The sequence below is a fragment of the Nicotiana sylvestris genome, chromosome 9 (genome assembly GCF_000393655.2).
Source record: "Nicotiana sylvestris chromosome 9, ASM39365v2, whole genome shotgun sequence".
Taxonomy (NCBI): Eukaryota; Viridiplantae; Streptophyta; class Magnoliopsida; order Solanales; family Solanaceae; genus Nicotiana; species Nicotiana sylvestris.
The window spans coordinates 54,380,860-54,399,718 of record NC_091065.1 but is presented as its reverse complement, the minus strand read 5'-3'; the positions used below and the strand labels follow the sequence as shown (position 1 = coordinate 54,399,718).

The following is an 18,859-nucleotide window of genomic DNA, read 5'->3' as shown; positions in this document are numbered from 1 at the left end:
GTACTTCATTCCCAATTTCCACTTGTGCTTGTCAAACTCCTTTGCTCCAATAGCTTTAGTGAATGGGTCTTCAGCATTTTCTTTTCCATCAACCTTTTGAATCTCGACGTCACGACGTTCAATGATTTCTCTTATCAAGTGATACTTCCGCAGAATGTGTTTGGATTTTTGGTGTGATCTTGATTCTTTTGCTTGAGCAATGGCTCCAGTATTGTCACACAACAATGGAATTGCACCCTTTATTGAAGTAACCACACCAAGTTCAGTTAAGAACTTTTTCATCCATATAGCTTCCTTAGCAGCTTCACTAGCTGCTATATATTCTGCTTCAGTCACTGAATCAGCTATTGTAGTTTGTTTGGAACTTTTCCAACTCACTGCACCACCATTTATGGTGAATACATAATCAGAAATAGATTTGCTATCATCTCTATCTGAAAAGAAACTTGCATCAGTATAACCTTCAAGTTTCAACTCAGAATCTCCATACATGAGGAATTGGTCTTTAGTCCTTTTTAAGTACTTAAGAATGGTCTTGACCACCTTCCAATGTTCCTCACCAGGATTTGCCTGATATTGACTAGTCACTCCTAGTGCATAAGCCACATTGGGACGTGTACATGTCATGGTATACATGATAGCTCCCACTACACTAGCGTATGAGAGCCTACTCTCTCTTCAGGTGTTTTAGGACAATCCTCTCTACTGAGAGTAATTCCAGTGCTTATCGGTAGATAGCCTCTTTTGGAATTATCCATGTCATACCTTTTCAAAATGGTATCAATATACAAAGACCGGGAATGTACAAGCAGCTTCCTCGATCTATCTCTATAGATCTTTATTCCCAATATATAAGCTGTTTCTCCCAAGTCTTTCATGGAGAACTGTTCAGATAGACAAATCTTGGTACTTTGCAGTGCTGGTATATCATTCCCTATGAGCAATATATCATCAACATATAATACTAAGAATATAATTGTGCTCCCACTAACCTTTTTGTACACACAAGGTTCTTCTTCGCATCTAACAAAATTGAACTTTTCAATTGTCTTGTTAAAGCGAATATTCCAACTTCGAGAAGCTTGCTTTAGTCCATAAATGGATCTTTGTAGCTGGAAAATATTATTATGATCAGACGGAGATGTGAAATTTTCAGATTGCGTCATATACACATCCTCTTCTAGATCACCATTAAGGAAAGTTATTTTCACATCCATTTGCCATATTTCATAATCATAGTATGCTGCTATAGCAAGAAGAATCTAAATTGATTTGAGCATTGCCACGGGAGAGAAAGTCTCGTCATAGTCGATGCCTTCCATTTGACGATATCCCTTGGCAACAAGACGGGCTTTGTAGGTCTCCACCTTTCCGTCTGCTCCAATCTTTTTCTTAAAACACCATTTACAACCTATAGGTTATATCCTTTGAAGGTTCAACTAAAGTCCATACTTTATTTTCCTTCACGGATTCCATTTCGGATTCCATGGCCTTTTGTCATCTCTCATAGTCAGAACTTTGTATAGCATCTTCATAGGTCTTAGGGTCATCATCATTATGATCAACCTCACTTGATACATCATCTTGTACCATTAGATTTAATCTAGTTGGTACATGACGTTCTCGGGTAGACCTTCTAAGAGGTACTTGTACAACTTGTTCACCTTGTACAGATATGATTGTTGTTTAATTTGGTTTGGAACTGGTTCATTAACCTGTTCTTGAACTTCAACCGTTGAAGATGACAACTTCCTTGGCAACTTCAAAACATCCAATAAAAGTTCTTCAACTTGGGTCTCATGATCTTTATTTTGTGTTGATTCATTAATTTCCTGAACTTTATCAAGTTCTATATCTCCACTATAATTTCCTTCCAAAAGAAATTCCCTTTCCAAAAAGATTGCTCCTCTAGCCACAAACATTTTATGGTCAGAAGGGTGATAGAAATAATATCACATTATTTCTTTGGGATACCCAATGAACCTACACTTATCAGATCTTGAGTCAAGTTTATCAGACTGCAGTCTCTTAACATAAGTTGGACAACCCCCAAACTTTAATATGTTTAAGGTTAGGCTTATATCCTTTCCATATCTCATATGGTGTCGTAGAGACTGACTTAGTGAGAACTTTATTAAGTAAGTATGTTGCGGCTTCCAAAGCATATCCCCATAAATTTATTGGAAGATCAGTGAACCTAATCATAAATCTCACCATATCTAATAAGGTTCGATTTCTCCTTTTAGACACACCATTATATTGTGGTGTTTCTGGAGGTGTCCACTGTGAGAGAATTCCATTCTTTTTGAGATACTTAGTAAAATCTTCACTAAGATATTCTCCACCTCTATCAGACCTTAGTACCTTGATACTTTTACCCGTCTGTTTCTCAACTTCACTACGAAACCTTTTGAACATTTCAAAAGATTCAGATTTGTGTTTCATAAGATACACAAATCCATATCTTGACATATCATCAATGAAAGTGATGAAGTAAGAATATCCACCTCTAGCTTGAATTTTCATGGGCCCATAAACATCTATATGAATTAGTCCCAATAATTCAGTAGCTCTTTCTCCACTTCCAGTAAATGGAGATTTGGTCAATTTTCCTTTGAGACAAGATTCACAAGTTGGATATGATTCAAAATTATATTTGTCAAGGTACCCTTCCTTGTACAACTTGTTAATTCTTTTCTCTCCAATATGACCAAGCCTACAATGCCAAAGGTATGTATGATTTACTTGATCATCTCTTTTTCTCTTAAGACTTGAAACATGCATAATCGAATTAGCATTTACATTAGGTAAGACATAAACATCATGTTGGAGATAGCCATTCACATATAAATTATCATTCACATATAACTTATCACCATAATAAATAGAGCAAATACCATTGCCTATATTTATGTGAAAACCACGTTTGTCCAACATAGAAGCTGAAATTATGTTCGAAACAAATTTAGGAACATAATAACAATCATCTAGCATAAGTACTTTGCCCGAAGGCATTAGTAAGGAATTTGATCCAACAGCTATGGCTGCAACTTTTGCACCATTTCCAACTTGCAGATTAATTTCTCCTTTCTTTAGTCTCCTATTTATCTTGAACCCTTGCAATATATTGCAGATGTTATAACTACTGGTAGTATCAAATACCCACAGTGAAGAATTAGTAGTAGCTAAAGAAACCTTGAAAACATTTTTCATTAATGTCTCACCTTGTTTCTTGTCCTTTAGAGTAGCAAAATACTCCTTGCAGTTTCTCTTCCAATATCCTTTCTTCTTACAGTGAAAACATTCATCATCATATACTGACCGCAAGATCAAATCTTCAGAAAGCTCTTTACTAAGCTTGTACCTCAACTTCTCATGTTCTTCGGTAAGAACAATCACATGATTAACAAGGGGTCCAATCGAAGAGTTTTCAATGTCCAACTGTATATCAACCATCTTCTTAAGATGTTCAATAATTGCAGTTGGATCCATATTCTGATGTTTCCTCTGGAGTTCAGAACTCATAGAAGCGAGAATGATGTGTTTAATAGCAAGGCATTCTTCCAAGTGTTTCTGATAAACCTTGGTGCCTTGAACATCATTCTCTAGTGGGATTATCTTTCCAAGCTTATCGATCACATTAATAAGCTTTTCATGCATGAGAACAATTCTCGAATTTCTATACCGGTCATCAAAGTTTGGTCCTACCAACGTGTTAGTCTCAAGTATTTCACGTAGTGATATAACATACATATTGAGACATCTAAAATATTGAAAAGAAAAGGCAATAATATAAGAACATATTTACATATATCATAAAGAAATGGACTTTTATCTAAATGATATTTCCACTAATTATTTTAAACTATTTACCCTCATTATAGTTTAAGAAATCTTTATTTCTATTAGTGGAGTAAAGGAATCCTTCAACAATATGTATGATCCCCTTGGAAGTCAAGTCGTTTCTCACATATATCTTAAAGGTAGGTACTCTTACCAATTTTATCCTTATACAACTTCCTTAAATAGCTCTATGTCAAATAGTCTCCTGGTAGTCAGGCCGATCCTATTGGCATAATTGAGTTCAATCATCATGATAGCAAAGAACTTATTAAATTTTATACTCCCCCGGGTAGTCCAGGCGTCTAGTGTAAAATTGAATAATTCTTTCAATCCATACATCTAATGCAAATAAATAATTTTAACATATTCTCAAACTATAAGTCTCCTGGTAGTCAGGCCGCTCCTTATAAACAAGAGATAAGTAAAATTACTTACTTTGATGGATAGCTCTATAATAAAATATCTTATATTTTATTATTCAAGAACTCAAATTTTAGTAAGAGGGAATTGTTACTAAAACAACTTTTAATAACATGATGATCAAATCTTTCATAGCACATGAATTTGGTTTAAGTTGTCTACATGTTTTGTCCTAAACTAATTTACATCACATGTAATAAATAATTCAAAATCATATGCCGAACAAGCATGTGACATAAAAATGAAATTCAACATACTTCTAACATGTTTATCTTATATATCACATAAAATAACTCATGCCAGAAATTATTATTAGTTAATACCTCATAAACTAATAACAATTTAAATAACTGTATAATCTAATATTATAGATTACCGTCGTATCTTATACGAAATTTAAATTCAAGTTACGAACTATCTCAGTAGTTTAACTTATATGAATATATATTTTATTCACAATAAAATAATATCAATCCATGCATTCAAACAATTTGTCTAGTGCACAAGACACATGTATTATGGTTTAAACTTTTCAAATATAATCATAAAATATTTTGTAAATAAATTTTAAACACGAGAAACCATGGCTCTGATACCACTGTAGGATTGCATAGAGGTGTTCATAACACGCAACGGAAGATAAAAGCAATCCTAGACAGAAATTTTCGTGTTTAAAATTTATTTACATATCAAAGATCAGATCTAAGATGTACCATGTGAAGAGAGTCTCGTTTTTAAATTTCTTCGATAGTGCGAAGACTCTATGTATATCCACACCGAGACTGGTCCTTGCTATCAACTCTTTGATCAATAAAACCCCGTGAACAAATTGAATGAACATATTGTGTTGAAATTTTTCTCAAAAATCTCAACTCAAAGGTAGAAGAACAAAAAGCAATTTTCTTGTACTAGTATTTTCTACCTTGGTTTTATATTGCACTATTACTTTCTCAAAGTAATTTTTCTTCTCAAGAATAACTCTCCTGGTTTCTTTACAATATGTATAAGATCTATGTCTCTCTAATTCTTAATTAAGACTCTCTCTCTCTCTCTCTCACACACACACACATATATATATCTATATACATAATTTCTATTGGAAAATACAAATCACATGTCTTATGGTAAATATTTAAAAAACATGTAACTTATTTATGGAATTCAATTCTAAATTGAATACTACAACTTAGTCAACATTTTAAAATAAAAACATGTAACTCATTTATGGAATTCAATTCTAAATTGAATTCTACAACTTAGTCAACATTTTTAAAAAACATGTAACTCATATCTCGGAATTCAATTCTAAATTGAATTCTACAACTTAGTCACCATTTTAAAATAAAAACATGTAATTCATTTATGGAATTCAATTCTAAATTGAATTCTATAACTTAGTCAATATTTGAAAATAAAAACATGCAACACATTTATAGAATTCAATTCTAAATTGAATTCTTCTTATTAATATTTTCCTATTAAAAAGTTATCTCCCATATCAAATGGGTTGAAAATTGTAGATAATACCATAAAGACTTTCCATGTTAATTAATCCAATTCAAAATTGGATTTACTAACAAGACTTTATTAATATTTTATATAACATCTTTTATATAAAATAAGTGCTAATTATATATATATATATATATATATATATATATATATATATATATATATATATATATATATATATATATATATATATTTTAACCAAGAGATATAATTTCGTTTTTCTATTCCAAATATATTTCAATTTGTTCACAATATTAATTATATCCTCTGTGCTAGCAAAGAATATAATAATATTTCATTTGGACTAATAACTAAATTTATTTGACTAATTAAATTCTTTAATTTAATTATCAAATAATAAAGCAATTAATCCTTTAGCAAAGATCAGAACACTCGTTAGTGTGCGACCCCATAGGTTCAATACTAAGTCAGTAGTAAATTGATCACATCAATATACTAATCAAGGGTGGCGTCTAGCAACACTCCTTATCGACCGGATAACATGAAGTATACAATTTACTCTCAAGAACCTGTAGAAGAATAATGTAGTAATTCCTTCTGTCCTTATAGCTTTGGATCACCCTAGGATATGGTTCAACTGTCAAATCCTAATAGGCAACCAACTACGTGTTCATGTCAAATATAATCGACCATTGAATGACCTAAGAAATTTTTTTCTATCTTCATTCAATTGCCCTGGCCAAGGTCTTAATTTGGTCGTTATAATTCATGAAAACATAGAGCTTAAACTCATTACCAAGAGTTGACAGATTCGATCTTGATCAATCACTAATTCTACAAGCATTTAATCATACCCAATATCCTTTCAACTATCGCCCTAGGGCCATAGGTTTCTGGTATCAAAGCACAATAAATAACTTGTCAATTATTACGACGATCTCAGGTCAAAGGAAATTTTTACATCACATTCTTCAAGAGAATATCCTATTGACAGTTATGGTAATTCTAACCATTAGGAATTATCCAATGAATCGGTTCAATGATCATATCTCTACATGCATCATCTATCTATGTGATTTAGTTAATGAGATCAACTAATCTTTATCCTATAAAGATGATCACATAGATATTGATCTAACCGGATTATTAATGTCCAAATTAATAATCCTATGGTCATGAACAAAATTTATATTAAATTATAAGAAACTTCACTCTCATTATCATGATCTCCATCATAATGTCAAGTCTCAAAATTTAATTAAGGACCTTATCAAATTAATTAAGCAATTAATAACAATGATAAAAGAATATCAAATGCCGTATATATATGAAATAACGTTCACAAAAAAATATATTCAAATCATCAAATATGACATTGGATCCAGAGCATATTTAATATATCCCTAACATAAGCAAAATTCAAAGTCATTTGCTCCCTCTTGGCGACTGCTTTTTAATCATAATTCTTAATCTGCATCTTCGATTTTATTTTTAGACAGCTCCTTTTCGTTTTAGTTTGTCCTAGTTTTCTTTTTAATACTCCAAGGATTTCGATCACTTTCTTTCATTTTAGATACATTCTTGATGCGTCCACCTGTGGAATTAAATACAATTACAAAACACCATGTGAACGAACTCGCATACTTTCTTACCATACACCATTATTCAGATAAAGAACGTAACACAGTATATGCAGGAATTAATTGAAACTGTACGATTGGGAGGGAGCAGGGAGACAACTTCAGTAAAATACATGTCATGAAACAACTCCCAGAGAAATAAAGATTTATCACACACCATACAGGTGGAAAACCAGTTGACACACTGCGCATCCATGCAAGGCAAATGAAAATTGTTATCGCTGGATAGATTTACCTGTCATAATAAACATGCCTCCCAAACCTTTTATCACACACCTATATAACATTAACATCATTTGAAAGACTACTCTATGGCTCCACAATAATCTTTCCTGTTGCATGTCCATCAATGCTCCTGCTCCAAGCATCTTCACCCTTGCTTAGGGGATGTTTGGAGTCGATCACTGTTTTAAGTTTCCCTTCCTTCACAAGACTAACAACAAAGTCCAGGTCCTCCTTCTTGGGAATTAAAAGCAATGGCACCAACTGCTTCTTTGAGAAGGTTAGTTTCTTTACTGCATAGGTCCACATGGCACTAGGTCCAGGAGTCAGGTCGATGACCTTCCCTTTCGCACTTAAATTAGGCTCAAAGGTAGACCATGGAATGCCTGTAGTACAGTGAATTACTGCATCATATTTTTGGCCTGATGGACTCTTAAGAGCTGCTCCCTCTGGGGTCTTGTAATCAAGAACCTCATCTGCTCCTAAGCTCTTCACAAAATCAAAGTTACGGGCTCCACAGGTAGCAGTAACATGGGTGTTAGCAAGTTTCGCCAATTGCACAGCATAGTGACCGACACCACCAGAGGCAGCTGTAACTAAAATGTTCTTCCGGGGTCCAGTTCCATCGAGCTTGACCTCAGCAGGATTTACAAGGGCCTGAAGCGCTGTAACACCAGCAACAGGAAGACCTGCACCTTCGGCAGCTGATACTTCGGCTGGTCTCGGAACAGTCAAACTCTCCTTAGCCACCGCATATTCAGCCAATCCACCTCCATTCTGCATCAAAGCTCATGAAGATCCAACAAGCATAAAGGATAGAAAACCATATTATGGTTCAACATGAAATGGTTAAGCAAAAGAAGGAGAAATACTACAAGATAGGACAAGGGCAGATTGCTCTCGTCACGTGAGTCCTTCCAAACAAGAGATAAGGAGCTTGAGTAACTTGGAGAACTGTTGTTGGCCCATGGGGAGGAGGGTATGAAAAGGGGGATTTACCATATAAATAAAAAACAAAAGTAAGTAGCATTGAACTGTAAAGGCACCCAACAAGAAACAGAAACAATATTCATGTAAAACGAATGTAAACCCTCGCATGCCCTTCACTTCTTAAGTTTCAACCAAGCTCCAAAATGCAAGAGAGATAAATAAAACATTTGAAAAAGAATTGGACTTACCAGGGTATTAAGCATAGCCACAACCTTGTCGCCAACCTTGAAATCTTTTACACTAGATCCTACCTCTACAACCTCTCCTCCCACGTCAGTAGCTGATACAACAGAAATTGGTTAAGAGCACAGTAAAATCACAAGAATAAAATGCATAGCGCAATGCATCATGCAATTACTCCCTATAAATAAAGATAACGGCCATGCTGTCTTGATGTCTTCCCCAGTTAACTTCCTATTCAAGTACATTACTATTAACAACAGTTGATGTTGTTGAGAAAAGTTAATTTTCCTGTGGGCTTCACACTTTCGTTCCTTTTACTCTTTCAGAATTCAACAAGTTCAGATCACTCGTTTATTAAATGCTAAACAAGCAAAATAACTTCCATTGCTAATAATATGACCTTAAATCCTTTTTCAATCAAATTATTCACCTTTTTATGTCACGATTCTCAATTTCTCAGATATTTTATACTGATGCCGTCTCCTATTCTAGTTATCCCTATTGTTCCAGAAATTTTGATAGGGCCTTCACTTTGTCCATACAGCTTCACGATAAGTTATTGAATAATACATATTGCAAGTAGATTTATATGTAAATAGTCCAAGAAAAGACTTCTATCTTGATTTTGATGTGTTTTGGGAACTCTACTCTAGGCAAATGCATACATGCTATGAATTAGCTTTAAGATATATCATTCAGCAAAAAGCCTGAATATGAATAAGCTTCCAAACGAACTCTATCAGCACAAAAAAATTAATTAGGGATTCTAGATATGTCTGTCGGCCTTGTATAACCTAACAGCCAAGTACCTAGGCATTTCTTTTTTTTTTTTTTTGGCCAGACAAAATGGGCAATGAAAAAGTTGCTCAATATAGGAACACCTATCTCCACCAATACGAATTTCTCTGCCAAATCACCCAGGTTACAAGAAAAGTGAACAATAAGACAAACTATATTAACTTGTCAAGGGAGATGAATTTTGATAGTCAATATATATATATTTGAGAAAACCTAGACAGAGCCTCTCATACTAAAGCTGATGCGAAAAACATTTGAGAATATGAAACAAAAGACAACAACTACCAAAACCAAAAAACACTGCAAACAGTGTGTAAGGAAATTCTGACAATATGTCTGGATGTATTGATGATTGAACTTACTAGGAATAAAAGGAAACTTGGGAGGCAGAAGAGGACGAAGCACGCCCTTCTGAATTTTCCAGTCAACAGGATTTAAGCTTGTAGCCTCCAGTTTTAGCAAGATCTCATCCTTCTTCGGAGTAGGCACAGGGACTTCAACATGCTGCAAGAAGCAAAGACGAGCATACAATTGAAAAAGCTCTTATATTAGCAGAACTCTTATTAGTACCGAGTAAATGAGCAGCCTCGTCCACAAAAATGCTTAAAGCCAATTACCAAAAAAGAAATAAGACGAAACAATATGGGAAATAGCTGCAATTCATTACTCAAGAGCTGTATCCCCGTTAAGGCACAAAATCCAAATGGTGACAAAGGAAAACTTTACTTATAAACATCAAATAAAATTTTATATGTATACGACACTCAAATTTTCTACTAAAATGACCAATTCATTGATATTGATTACTAAAATATGGGTAATCACCTAGAAAAGGTCTTTGATGGTTGGTGGAGTTGCACTTTTTCCCCTTTATTTTCTTTTCCTCAAACTAACACTCAATTTATACTAGGTATGCTGTTATTGTTGTTTGTTCCAAGCTAGCACTTGTCTAGAAATAATAACACAATTAAAGCTAGAAGATATGCTAGTTAACGAGAATCCATCTTAAACTTTTCAAAATTAACTTTAATTTATTCATATTTTAACAATCTTCCAAACTCCTTTGCCTTGAACCCCGTACCCCACACTCCCCTATCTTCCTATCATCCGACAGCCACAAATAGTGGGCATCTTTACTACTTAATGGTTGTAGCTCAAAACCTACTACAATTACAAAGTTATGAACCTACTGTATTTCAGAGTTATGATTACTTGGGATTACATAAAACGCTAAGCAAAGGAAAGGGAATTTTTTTCCTTTGCAGGGTTGATATGCTGGTTGGGAGGAATAGATAAAGAAAGGAGGAAGACTAAAGTGAGAGAAGATTTTAAAAGGAATCCATTTTTGAAGCTGCATGTTGTCTAGATTGAGATTTTTTGTTAGGAAATGACTTCTGCAAGAGTGGAAAAATAGACTGAGTTAGTTAACCTTGTTTTTAGTTGGCATTGCCCCAGTTAATTTGCAAGTTGCATTACCTAGGGTGTGTTTGGTACGAAGGAAAATGTTTTCCTGGAAAATGAATGGTTTTATCACTTATTTTCCCTTGTTTGGTTGGTGAGTGGAAAACTTTTTATGGAAAATATTTTCTAGTGTTTGGTTAGCGAGTAGAAAATATTTTTTTAGAAAACTCTCCTCACCCCCTTCCCCCAAGTCCCCATGTTTCTCCCCCCACCCCACCCTCCTTCCCCAAATACCCAACGTTTTCAGGACTCTATTTTCTTCAACAATTTAATTATTCTTATAATATTCACACAAACCCAAAGGAACTAATGTGTTGCTCTACTTTTTTACGCAAAACAACGTTGAAATTTATGCTCCATAACTATAAAGAAAATACTCTTTTTTTGGTTGAAAAATAAAGTACTCTTTCTACAACATGAAAATAAAGTAATCATTTTGGTGAAATAAAAGAAAATACTTTTTCTACATCATGAAAACAAAATACTTTGTTTTCGGAAAACAGGATTTGGCTCAGGATTGCCCGTTTTTGTTAATTCCAAGGTTTCTCTGAATTTGAAAGTGATCACTTAGTAAGTTTCCATACCAAGGTTCAATCCAATTAAGTCCATAGCGTCTACCGATTTCGCCATATCCCCCTTTCTATTTGAGATTAGGATCTCGTTGTGATGTCATTCCTTTTTCTTTTTCTTTCATTTATACTGGAACCATTGAATTCATTAGATACCGATTCCTATTTCGAAAACTCATTTTGTTGAAATGAAAGAAAATACTTTTTCTTTATCATGAAAAGAAAGTATTTATTTTGTTAAAATGGAAAAAAAAACTTTTTAATATCATAAAAAGAAAATACTCATTTCTTGAAATGAAAAAAAAATTTATCTATAAAATGAAAAGAAAGTACTATTAATAATATCTTGATTTAGGGTGGGATTGGGGTGGGGGTGGAGTGGGTAGGTGGAGGTGTGGGGGTGGGTTGATGGGATAGTGAATAGGGTGGGGAAGGTTGAAAAAGAGTTCTGCAAAATGTTTTCCCTTCCCCCTGATAGGGAAAACATTTTTCTCCAATTGGAGGAAAATGAGTTGATGAGGAAAATATTTTCCAAATCATTTAAGCCAACCAAACATAAGAAAATATGAAGCAAAACATTTTCCGGAAAATGTTTTGCCTCATACCAAACACACCCCTAATTTGTATTTCCATGCATTATTGACCCCATAATTAGTCTCTACCCAAATTTCAGTATATTCTTGTCGCTACTGTGGTTTGATAATCTGAAAAATTGCACTTTTGACTAAATTTTTTTAAGTAGTCTCATGCTTAAACATCAACTTCGCCAAAAAGCACTTGTAAGTATGCAGAGCTACGTATCAGAAGGCATTTCTGAGTCTCTCCTTACAACTACAAGTAGCACAAATGTAAATTTTCTTGTCAAACCTAGCACCCAAGATGAACGCTACTCAGTATTGGAAAATCTCATAACTAACTATTACCAAGTACACACGCGGGGACACATATCAAAAGGCATTTTGAGGCTCTTAAGAGATAGTTGTGTTTAAGAGAATAGTAAAAGGTATTTGAGGTCTATCAAATCTTAATATCCCGGAAAGGCCAAGGCCGCGAGGAAAACTCCAAGCCCAACTTTACTGCTTTCGAACTACAGCCTTAGCAACAGCCGACGTCTGATGTTACCATTTCAGCATATGATCGAACTGTTGGATTAAACTGGTTTACTAGGAGAAAGACATGAGACCAAACAAATTTAAGGGAATAATAGGATCTCAAGTTGCTTGGAATGGATCAGCCCTTTTAAGATTAATAACTCTATAACATCATCTAAGAAATACAAGCAACTTTTGTTTATAGGAATTTCTTCCAGCTTAACCAACACTTCCATTGATAGAGATTTCTTCCATCTTAACCAAACCACCGTTTACCATAAGCCTATTTCTTTCTCATTGCTTTTCTATCTGCTTAAGCATTATCTGGAAATTCAAGAGCTTTTAAGACTTATCCCTTTCCCCCTTAACTCTTGCACCTTCGCATTATGAAGTTCCACTACATACACAATTGAAGCAGAAAATAAACTGGATTATTCAACTCTTAAAATTTGCTCACCTAAAGTTTTATTATCAACTCAACCATGAAAATTAGAATACTTGTAAGGATGGTTTATCAAAATAAATAGGACAAGAAGTAGGAAACCCCCTAAAGCTAATGGCATCAAAATAAAGCCCTTCTGCCTCTTCTGTTACTAGAGTATTTTAAATCCCTTTTTGTTAAAGCAACGAAGCAAAAACTTAATTTCCAGATAGTCAACGGGAAAAAATGATTTAAGTTTTATACTCAATTCTTAACTAATGGCAGATATCATCTTCTCACATCCCTACGTCCTAATTCTGCGACTTTTTGTGATACCCAATCCCCAACAAGAAAAGTTTCCTATAGAGTAGTTAAATTATCATTTCAAATACTAGTCTGAAAATAATTTTTTCTCTCTAAACTTCAAATAAATTCAAGTATCCTGGCAATTTTATATTTTGAGTCTTAAGAATTCAGTCGAAGAATTCTAAATTTCTAATGACGTAAGTTCAACAGTCCAAGGGCCAATTATATAGGTTTAGACGGTCTTCATCAAGAGTCCTCTTCAAACAACTATATCTGCAATTTTCTAATGAGAAATGAGCCAATTAAAATACCAACTTTAACCATGTTGAAGACACTGTCTTCAGTAACGTCCCAAAGAATCAATAAAATATGTTAAACACTCAAAAATAGTTATTGATATGTCAAATGAATGCAAAAAAGGAAAGCGAAGAGCGGAAGTGAGAATACTTTTAAGCCAGCGGCACCGCCACCATAAGAGTTGTATTGGAGAGCATGCATCACCTTCCCAGCCATATCAAATTTACGCCTTTGGCTAAACCTTTCTCTGGAGCGAAACCAGCGAGGCAGTGTAGTATTTAATTTAATGGATATATATCGCCGCTCGCTAGCATTGGGTGCTTCTACTAGTATATCTTTAGGGGACACGTGGCTCATACAGGACTTCTCCCGGAAGTATGAAACTTAGGTGTGTTATAAAATAAACACTTTAAAGTAAAGAAATCAAAGACAAGTAGAGAGACATTTATTATTCAACTTTAAATTCATGTACATAATGAACTAAAATCTCCTCTATTTATAGAAGAAAGGAAGCTGCTACTGCATACTACTGTGTAGCTTTTTGTAAGTTGCTTGTAAGCTGCTACTGTATCAGATATAGATAATCTTCTGCCGGGGTAATATTTATCCCTAACAGAGTACCGAAATGATAAGCTTCTTCATGAAACTTATCTACAACGGAGTACTAAATGAACATACATAATATAATATATATTTATAACACTCCCCCTTGGATGTTCATTAAAAGATAATGTGTTTCATTAAAACCTTACTAAGAAACCCCGTGAAAAAAAATTCTAGTGAAGGAAAAAAAGTACACATATTTAGTAATACACATTGCTAGGTGCCTCATTAAAAACCTTATAGGAAAACCCCGTGGGAAAAACCTTAGCAAGAAAAAAAGAGTGCATCGCGTATTTTACTCCCCCTGATGAAAACCTTGTTTCAAATATTCAAGTCTCCGCATTCCAATCTTGTATACCATCTTCTCAAAAATTGAATTTGTAGAGAATATTATCCACCACTATTTCAGATCGATTTAAATTAATCTCATCAAACCAAGAAGTTGCTACAAGTCATTTCATTGAGTTGTTTGCAACCTGCCTGCATCAGCTGCTTGTAGAAAACTTCAATGGAGTACTAAATGGATAATCTTCTTTAGGAAGATTATCTACAGCGGAGTAATAAATGGACATCCACAAAAATATTTTCAAAACACTCCTCATTGGATGTTCATTATTATGTGCCTCGTTAAAACCTTACTAGAAAAAATCCCATGGAAAAAAATCCTAGACAAGGAAAAAGAGTACACTAATAATATACATTGCAAGCTGCCTCATTAAAAACCTTACCAGGAAAAATCGAGTGGAAAAAAATCCGAGCAAGGAAAAAAGAGTACAGTGCAGAGACTTGGGTATATCTGGACCAAGGAGTTCATCATTCTCTTCTGGAGGTAAGAACGAATCCTTACTCCGTGTAGGAGAAGAACTATATCTTGTTATTAAATTAACAGAAAATGCTATGTCAGGCCTTGTAGCATTAGCAAGATATGTTAATGCACCAATTGCACTGAGATAGGGTACTTCGAGACCAAGGAGTTCCTTATCCTCTTCTGGAGGTCGGAACAAATCCTTATCCACTTCAAGTGATCGAACAACCATTTTTGTACTCAATGGGTGCGCTTTGTCCATGTAAAAGCGTTTTAAGACCCTTTCTGCATAGGCAGATTGATGGATAAAGATCATGTCCGCTAAATGTACAATTTGCAGACCAAGACAAAGTTTCTCATCAAGATCTTTCATCTCAAATTCTTTCTTAAGATATTCAATTGCCTTTTGGAGCTCTTCTGGAGTTCCAACAAGATTTATGTCATCAACATAAACAGCAAGTATATCAAATTCTGAATACATGGACAAATAACATCATATATGTAACTTTCTTTCAACAAATATTCACTGAGGCGATAATACCACATACGCCTAGATTGCTTTAAACTATACAAAGATCTTTGTAATCTGATTGAGTACATTTCCTGAGATTTTGAATATGCTTCAGGCATTTTAAATCATTCAGGGTTCTTTATAGAGATTTGATCAAATGAGTCATATAGGTTATGACTTGCATTTAAATGGCATGACATCTTCAGGTGTCTGGACTATTGGTCCGATCCTCACAATATTTCATAGTATTGTGCACTATATTGTATCAAATATATCGTCGACGATCATTTTGTATCGGTTCGCAAGCGACATAACTTGTTGAGATCTCATCACTTTCTTTATTTTCAGATACCTGAACTTCTTCTGGAGTTTCATGAAATGTTATGTCGTGAGCTCTTCTAGAGCTTATTTCTTCCTCATTATGATCATTTTGATCATTAGCTCCTTATCATTTTTCAAGGATTGTTAACTTTGGAACCGATTGGTCTACCACGCTTCATGCGAACAGTAAACTCTATCCTTCAGGGACTTTAAATTTTAATAGGAGCATTTGCAGTTGAAATATGATATTTGATTTTGGATCAGCAAATGCTTCTGGCATTTGACTTGAATTATCTTCTAAGTGAGGATCATATTAATGATAATTCGATTCATATATCATATTTTTCAGCTGTTTATTCCATCCCCCAAATGTTAGAAAACTAGCATATATTCCCAATCTTTTTTTTGGGAAACATATCTTTGTGCATTGTGGTAGAGAAATTAACCATATTCCACATATCAAAAGATAGTAAAAATATTTGGTTTATGATCCTAAACCAATTGTGAGGGGAGGACTTATCATATATTGTTGGTCTGATGCATACAAGTGTTGCTATATGCAATTTAGAAAATCTTAGACCAACAAATGAAGCTTTGTTCTCATAAGCAATGTTTTAGCCATTAATAGGAGGTATTCAATGCTAAACCAGCTTGTATATAAACCAGCATTATCAAGATGAACTATCTTGATTTCATAATCTGAAAGTTTTGCTCTTAGTTGAGAAAAACAATTTCAAATGTCAAACTGCAGGTTGACAATGAACACACATGTAACCATCTTATATATGCATCTATGAGTGGTTCACATGATAGGTGAATGAACTCATATTCACCTTTATATATTCTAGAATTCAGGGGTTAGTCCCAACTTTAGCCGGTATAACCAATTTATTATGAGAACAAGCAGTACAAGAGAATTATTGAAGAATTTTCTGGTTCTTCAGTATATGCTTATCAGAATTCTCAAATAGCTCATTTAAAAAATGGCAAATGAAAATTTCAAGTTTATCATGGCATGTGCTATCTCTGAAGTTTACTATGACATAAACTTTTTCATTAGTAAACTTCTGATTTACTATGATACATGATGAAGTACAAATTGAAGATATAAGACGGATAACTTCTCATATACATATTATTTTACCCCCTATGATTGTGGAAACATGAAGATTTTCAATCTTCCAATCATTTGTAGTCTCAATATGATAGTCATTTGTATTAGTAAACTTCATGTTTACTACAACATATGTCTTGACCATAATCATATAATATGAATGATATATTTGTACATAAACTCTTCGATAGCCTTCATTTATTATCCACAATTTAATATTTATCAGACGCTACTGGTGTCATGTGTCTTCTAGACAAACAGTTAGCTCTTCAGAAGTTGTTGGTATATTTGTACTATCAAATATTACTTAGACACTTCTGGTATCATGAGAGAAAATCATAATAAAATGAACATTATAAAGACAATTCTAAGTTTATAAATGTAAGAAATTAAGAATTTCAGTATTTTTACCACCAACTTTGTGACAAATGTCTCCTTCAGGGAGAAACGTCACTAACATCTGAATATTTTATGTCAAAGCGACAACCACATAATCATAACATCCTTCAGGGAAAGATACATGAGTTGTTATTTCCTTCGGGGAACTCGATAACTAACCATAACATATTAATGTGGTTGTAGTACAAAGCATTCTACAAGAATGCTTTTGCCTTAGAATGATATTTAATAAAATTATTCAAGATATTTTACGTACAATGGGTACGTGCGATAATGATCTTTATGTCACAAAAACAAGATTTATATCCTTTGTTATTCTACCTCTTCAGGAGGTGAGTTATGGTATTTCTTCATTCACTCCAGAGAATAAAATGTGCTTCAAAAATAACTTTGAATAGCTTATTATTTTATTTAAGCACAGAAAGAAAGAATTTCATAATATTTTCCTTCTTCAGGAGAAAATTTCAGTCGTGTTACTTCTTCAGGAGTAAATTTAAAATACGAAAAATGAATATATATTCTCTCAATCATATTACCTCTTCTGGAGGTGAATTGTAATATATTTACATAAAAACGCGTTCATATTTACGAGCTTTATTAATATTGTCACATTCACTTCGGGGAATGGATTAATATTTATCAAAAATTCTCATCCTTCAGGGAACGGAACATAATTATTTGAATGTGCATTAATCACACCAAATCGTATGATGCTTCAACCTCTTTTAAGATAATGCTACTTCAGGAGTAAATCGAGGCATGCAAGTAATATAGAGAAATTTTCTCTAGCTTATCTTCAATTGTAACCATAGAAAGCCTAAATTATCACTTCTGGTGGACATAGGCATATACCACTTCTGGTGGTTAACAAAATTTCACAATGAAATATATGAAACATAACCAATTCAGGTGGTTGTATATATCTTACAAACTTTGCTGGAGTTTAAGTGAATCTAACAATGTTATTCACTTTGCAACCCTTTATTAAGATAACTAGAATGACGATAAGCACAAAATAGCTATTGTATACATATATTTAGACGCATTCGTTTGCCACATAAAAACTGGTGTGTCACGACCATATAACAACTTAAGTAAAATCAATTGTTCTTTTCAATTTCACGAGACCACATCCAAGTAAAACAACATCTGCATCATTAGTTGGCTAGAAAGACATTAATTAATATACATGATAAACATATATTTATTCAAGCTCGAAAGACATAAAGAACATAATTTAATAGTAGTACTTATCTTAAGAATACCAGTATGATTGCATCTCAGGTGTTCAGAGAAATGGAATTTATAACAAAGACTAACCAATTACTTCACGAGAGAAGAAGTACTCCACTTCAAGGATATAATCTGCTTTATGATGCTCGGAATGAACAA

At 33.7% G+C, this 18,859-nt stretch overlaps 1 protein-coding gene across 1 annotated transcript; it reads right to left on the bottom strand.

Moving 5' to 3' along the window:
- Positions 1-7,476: 7,476 nt before the first annotated feature.
- Positions 7,477-14,059, bottom strand: LOC104229577 (chloroplast envelope quinone oxidoreductase homolog). The gene is made up of 4 exons (XM_009782234.2): positions 13,865-14,059; positions 9,932-10,073; positions 8,777-8,868; positions 7,477-8,375 (listed from the first exon to the last, which is right to left on the bottom strand). The coding sequence occupies exons 1-4, from the start codon at positions 13,928-13,930 to the stop codon at positions 7,686-7,688; spliced, it is 990 nt and encodes a 329-aa protein (XP_009780536.1). The 5' UTR covers positions 13,931-14,059; the 3' UTR covers positions 7,477-7,685.
- Between the last annotated feature and the right edge of the window lie 4,800 nt (positions 14,060-18,859).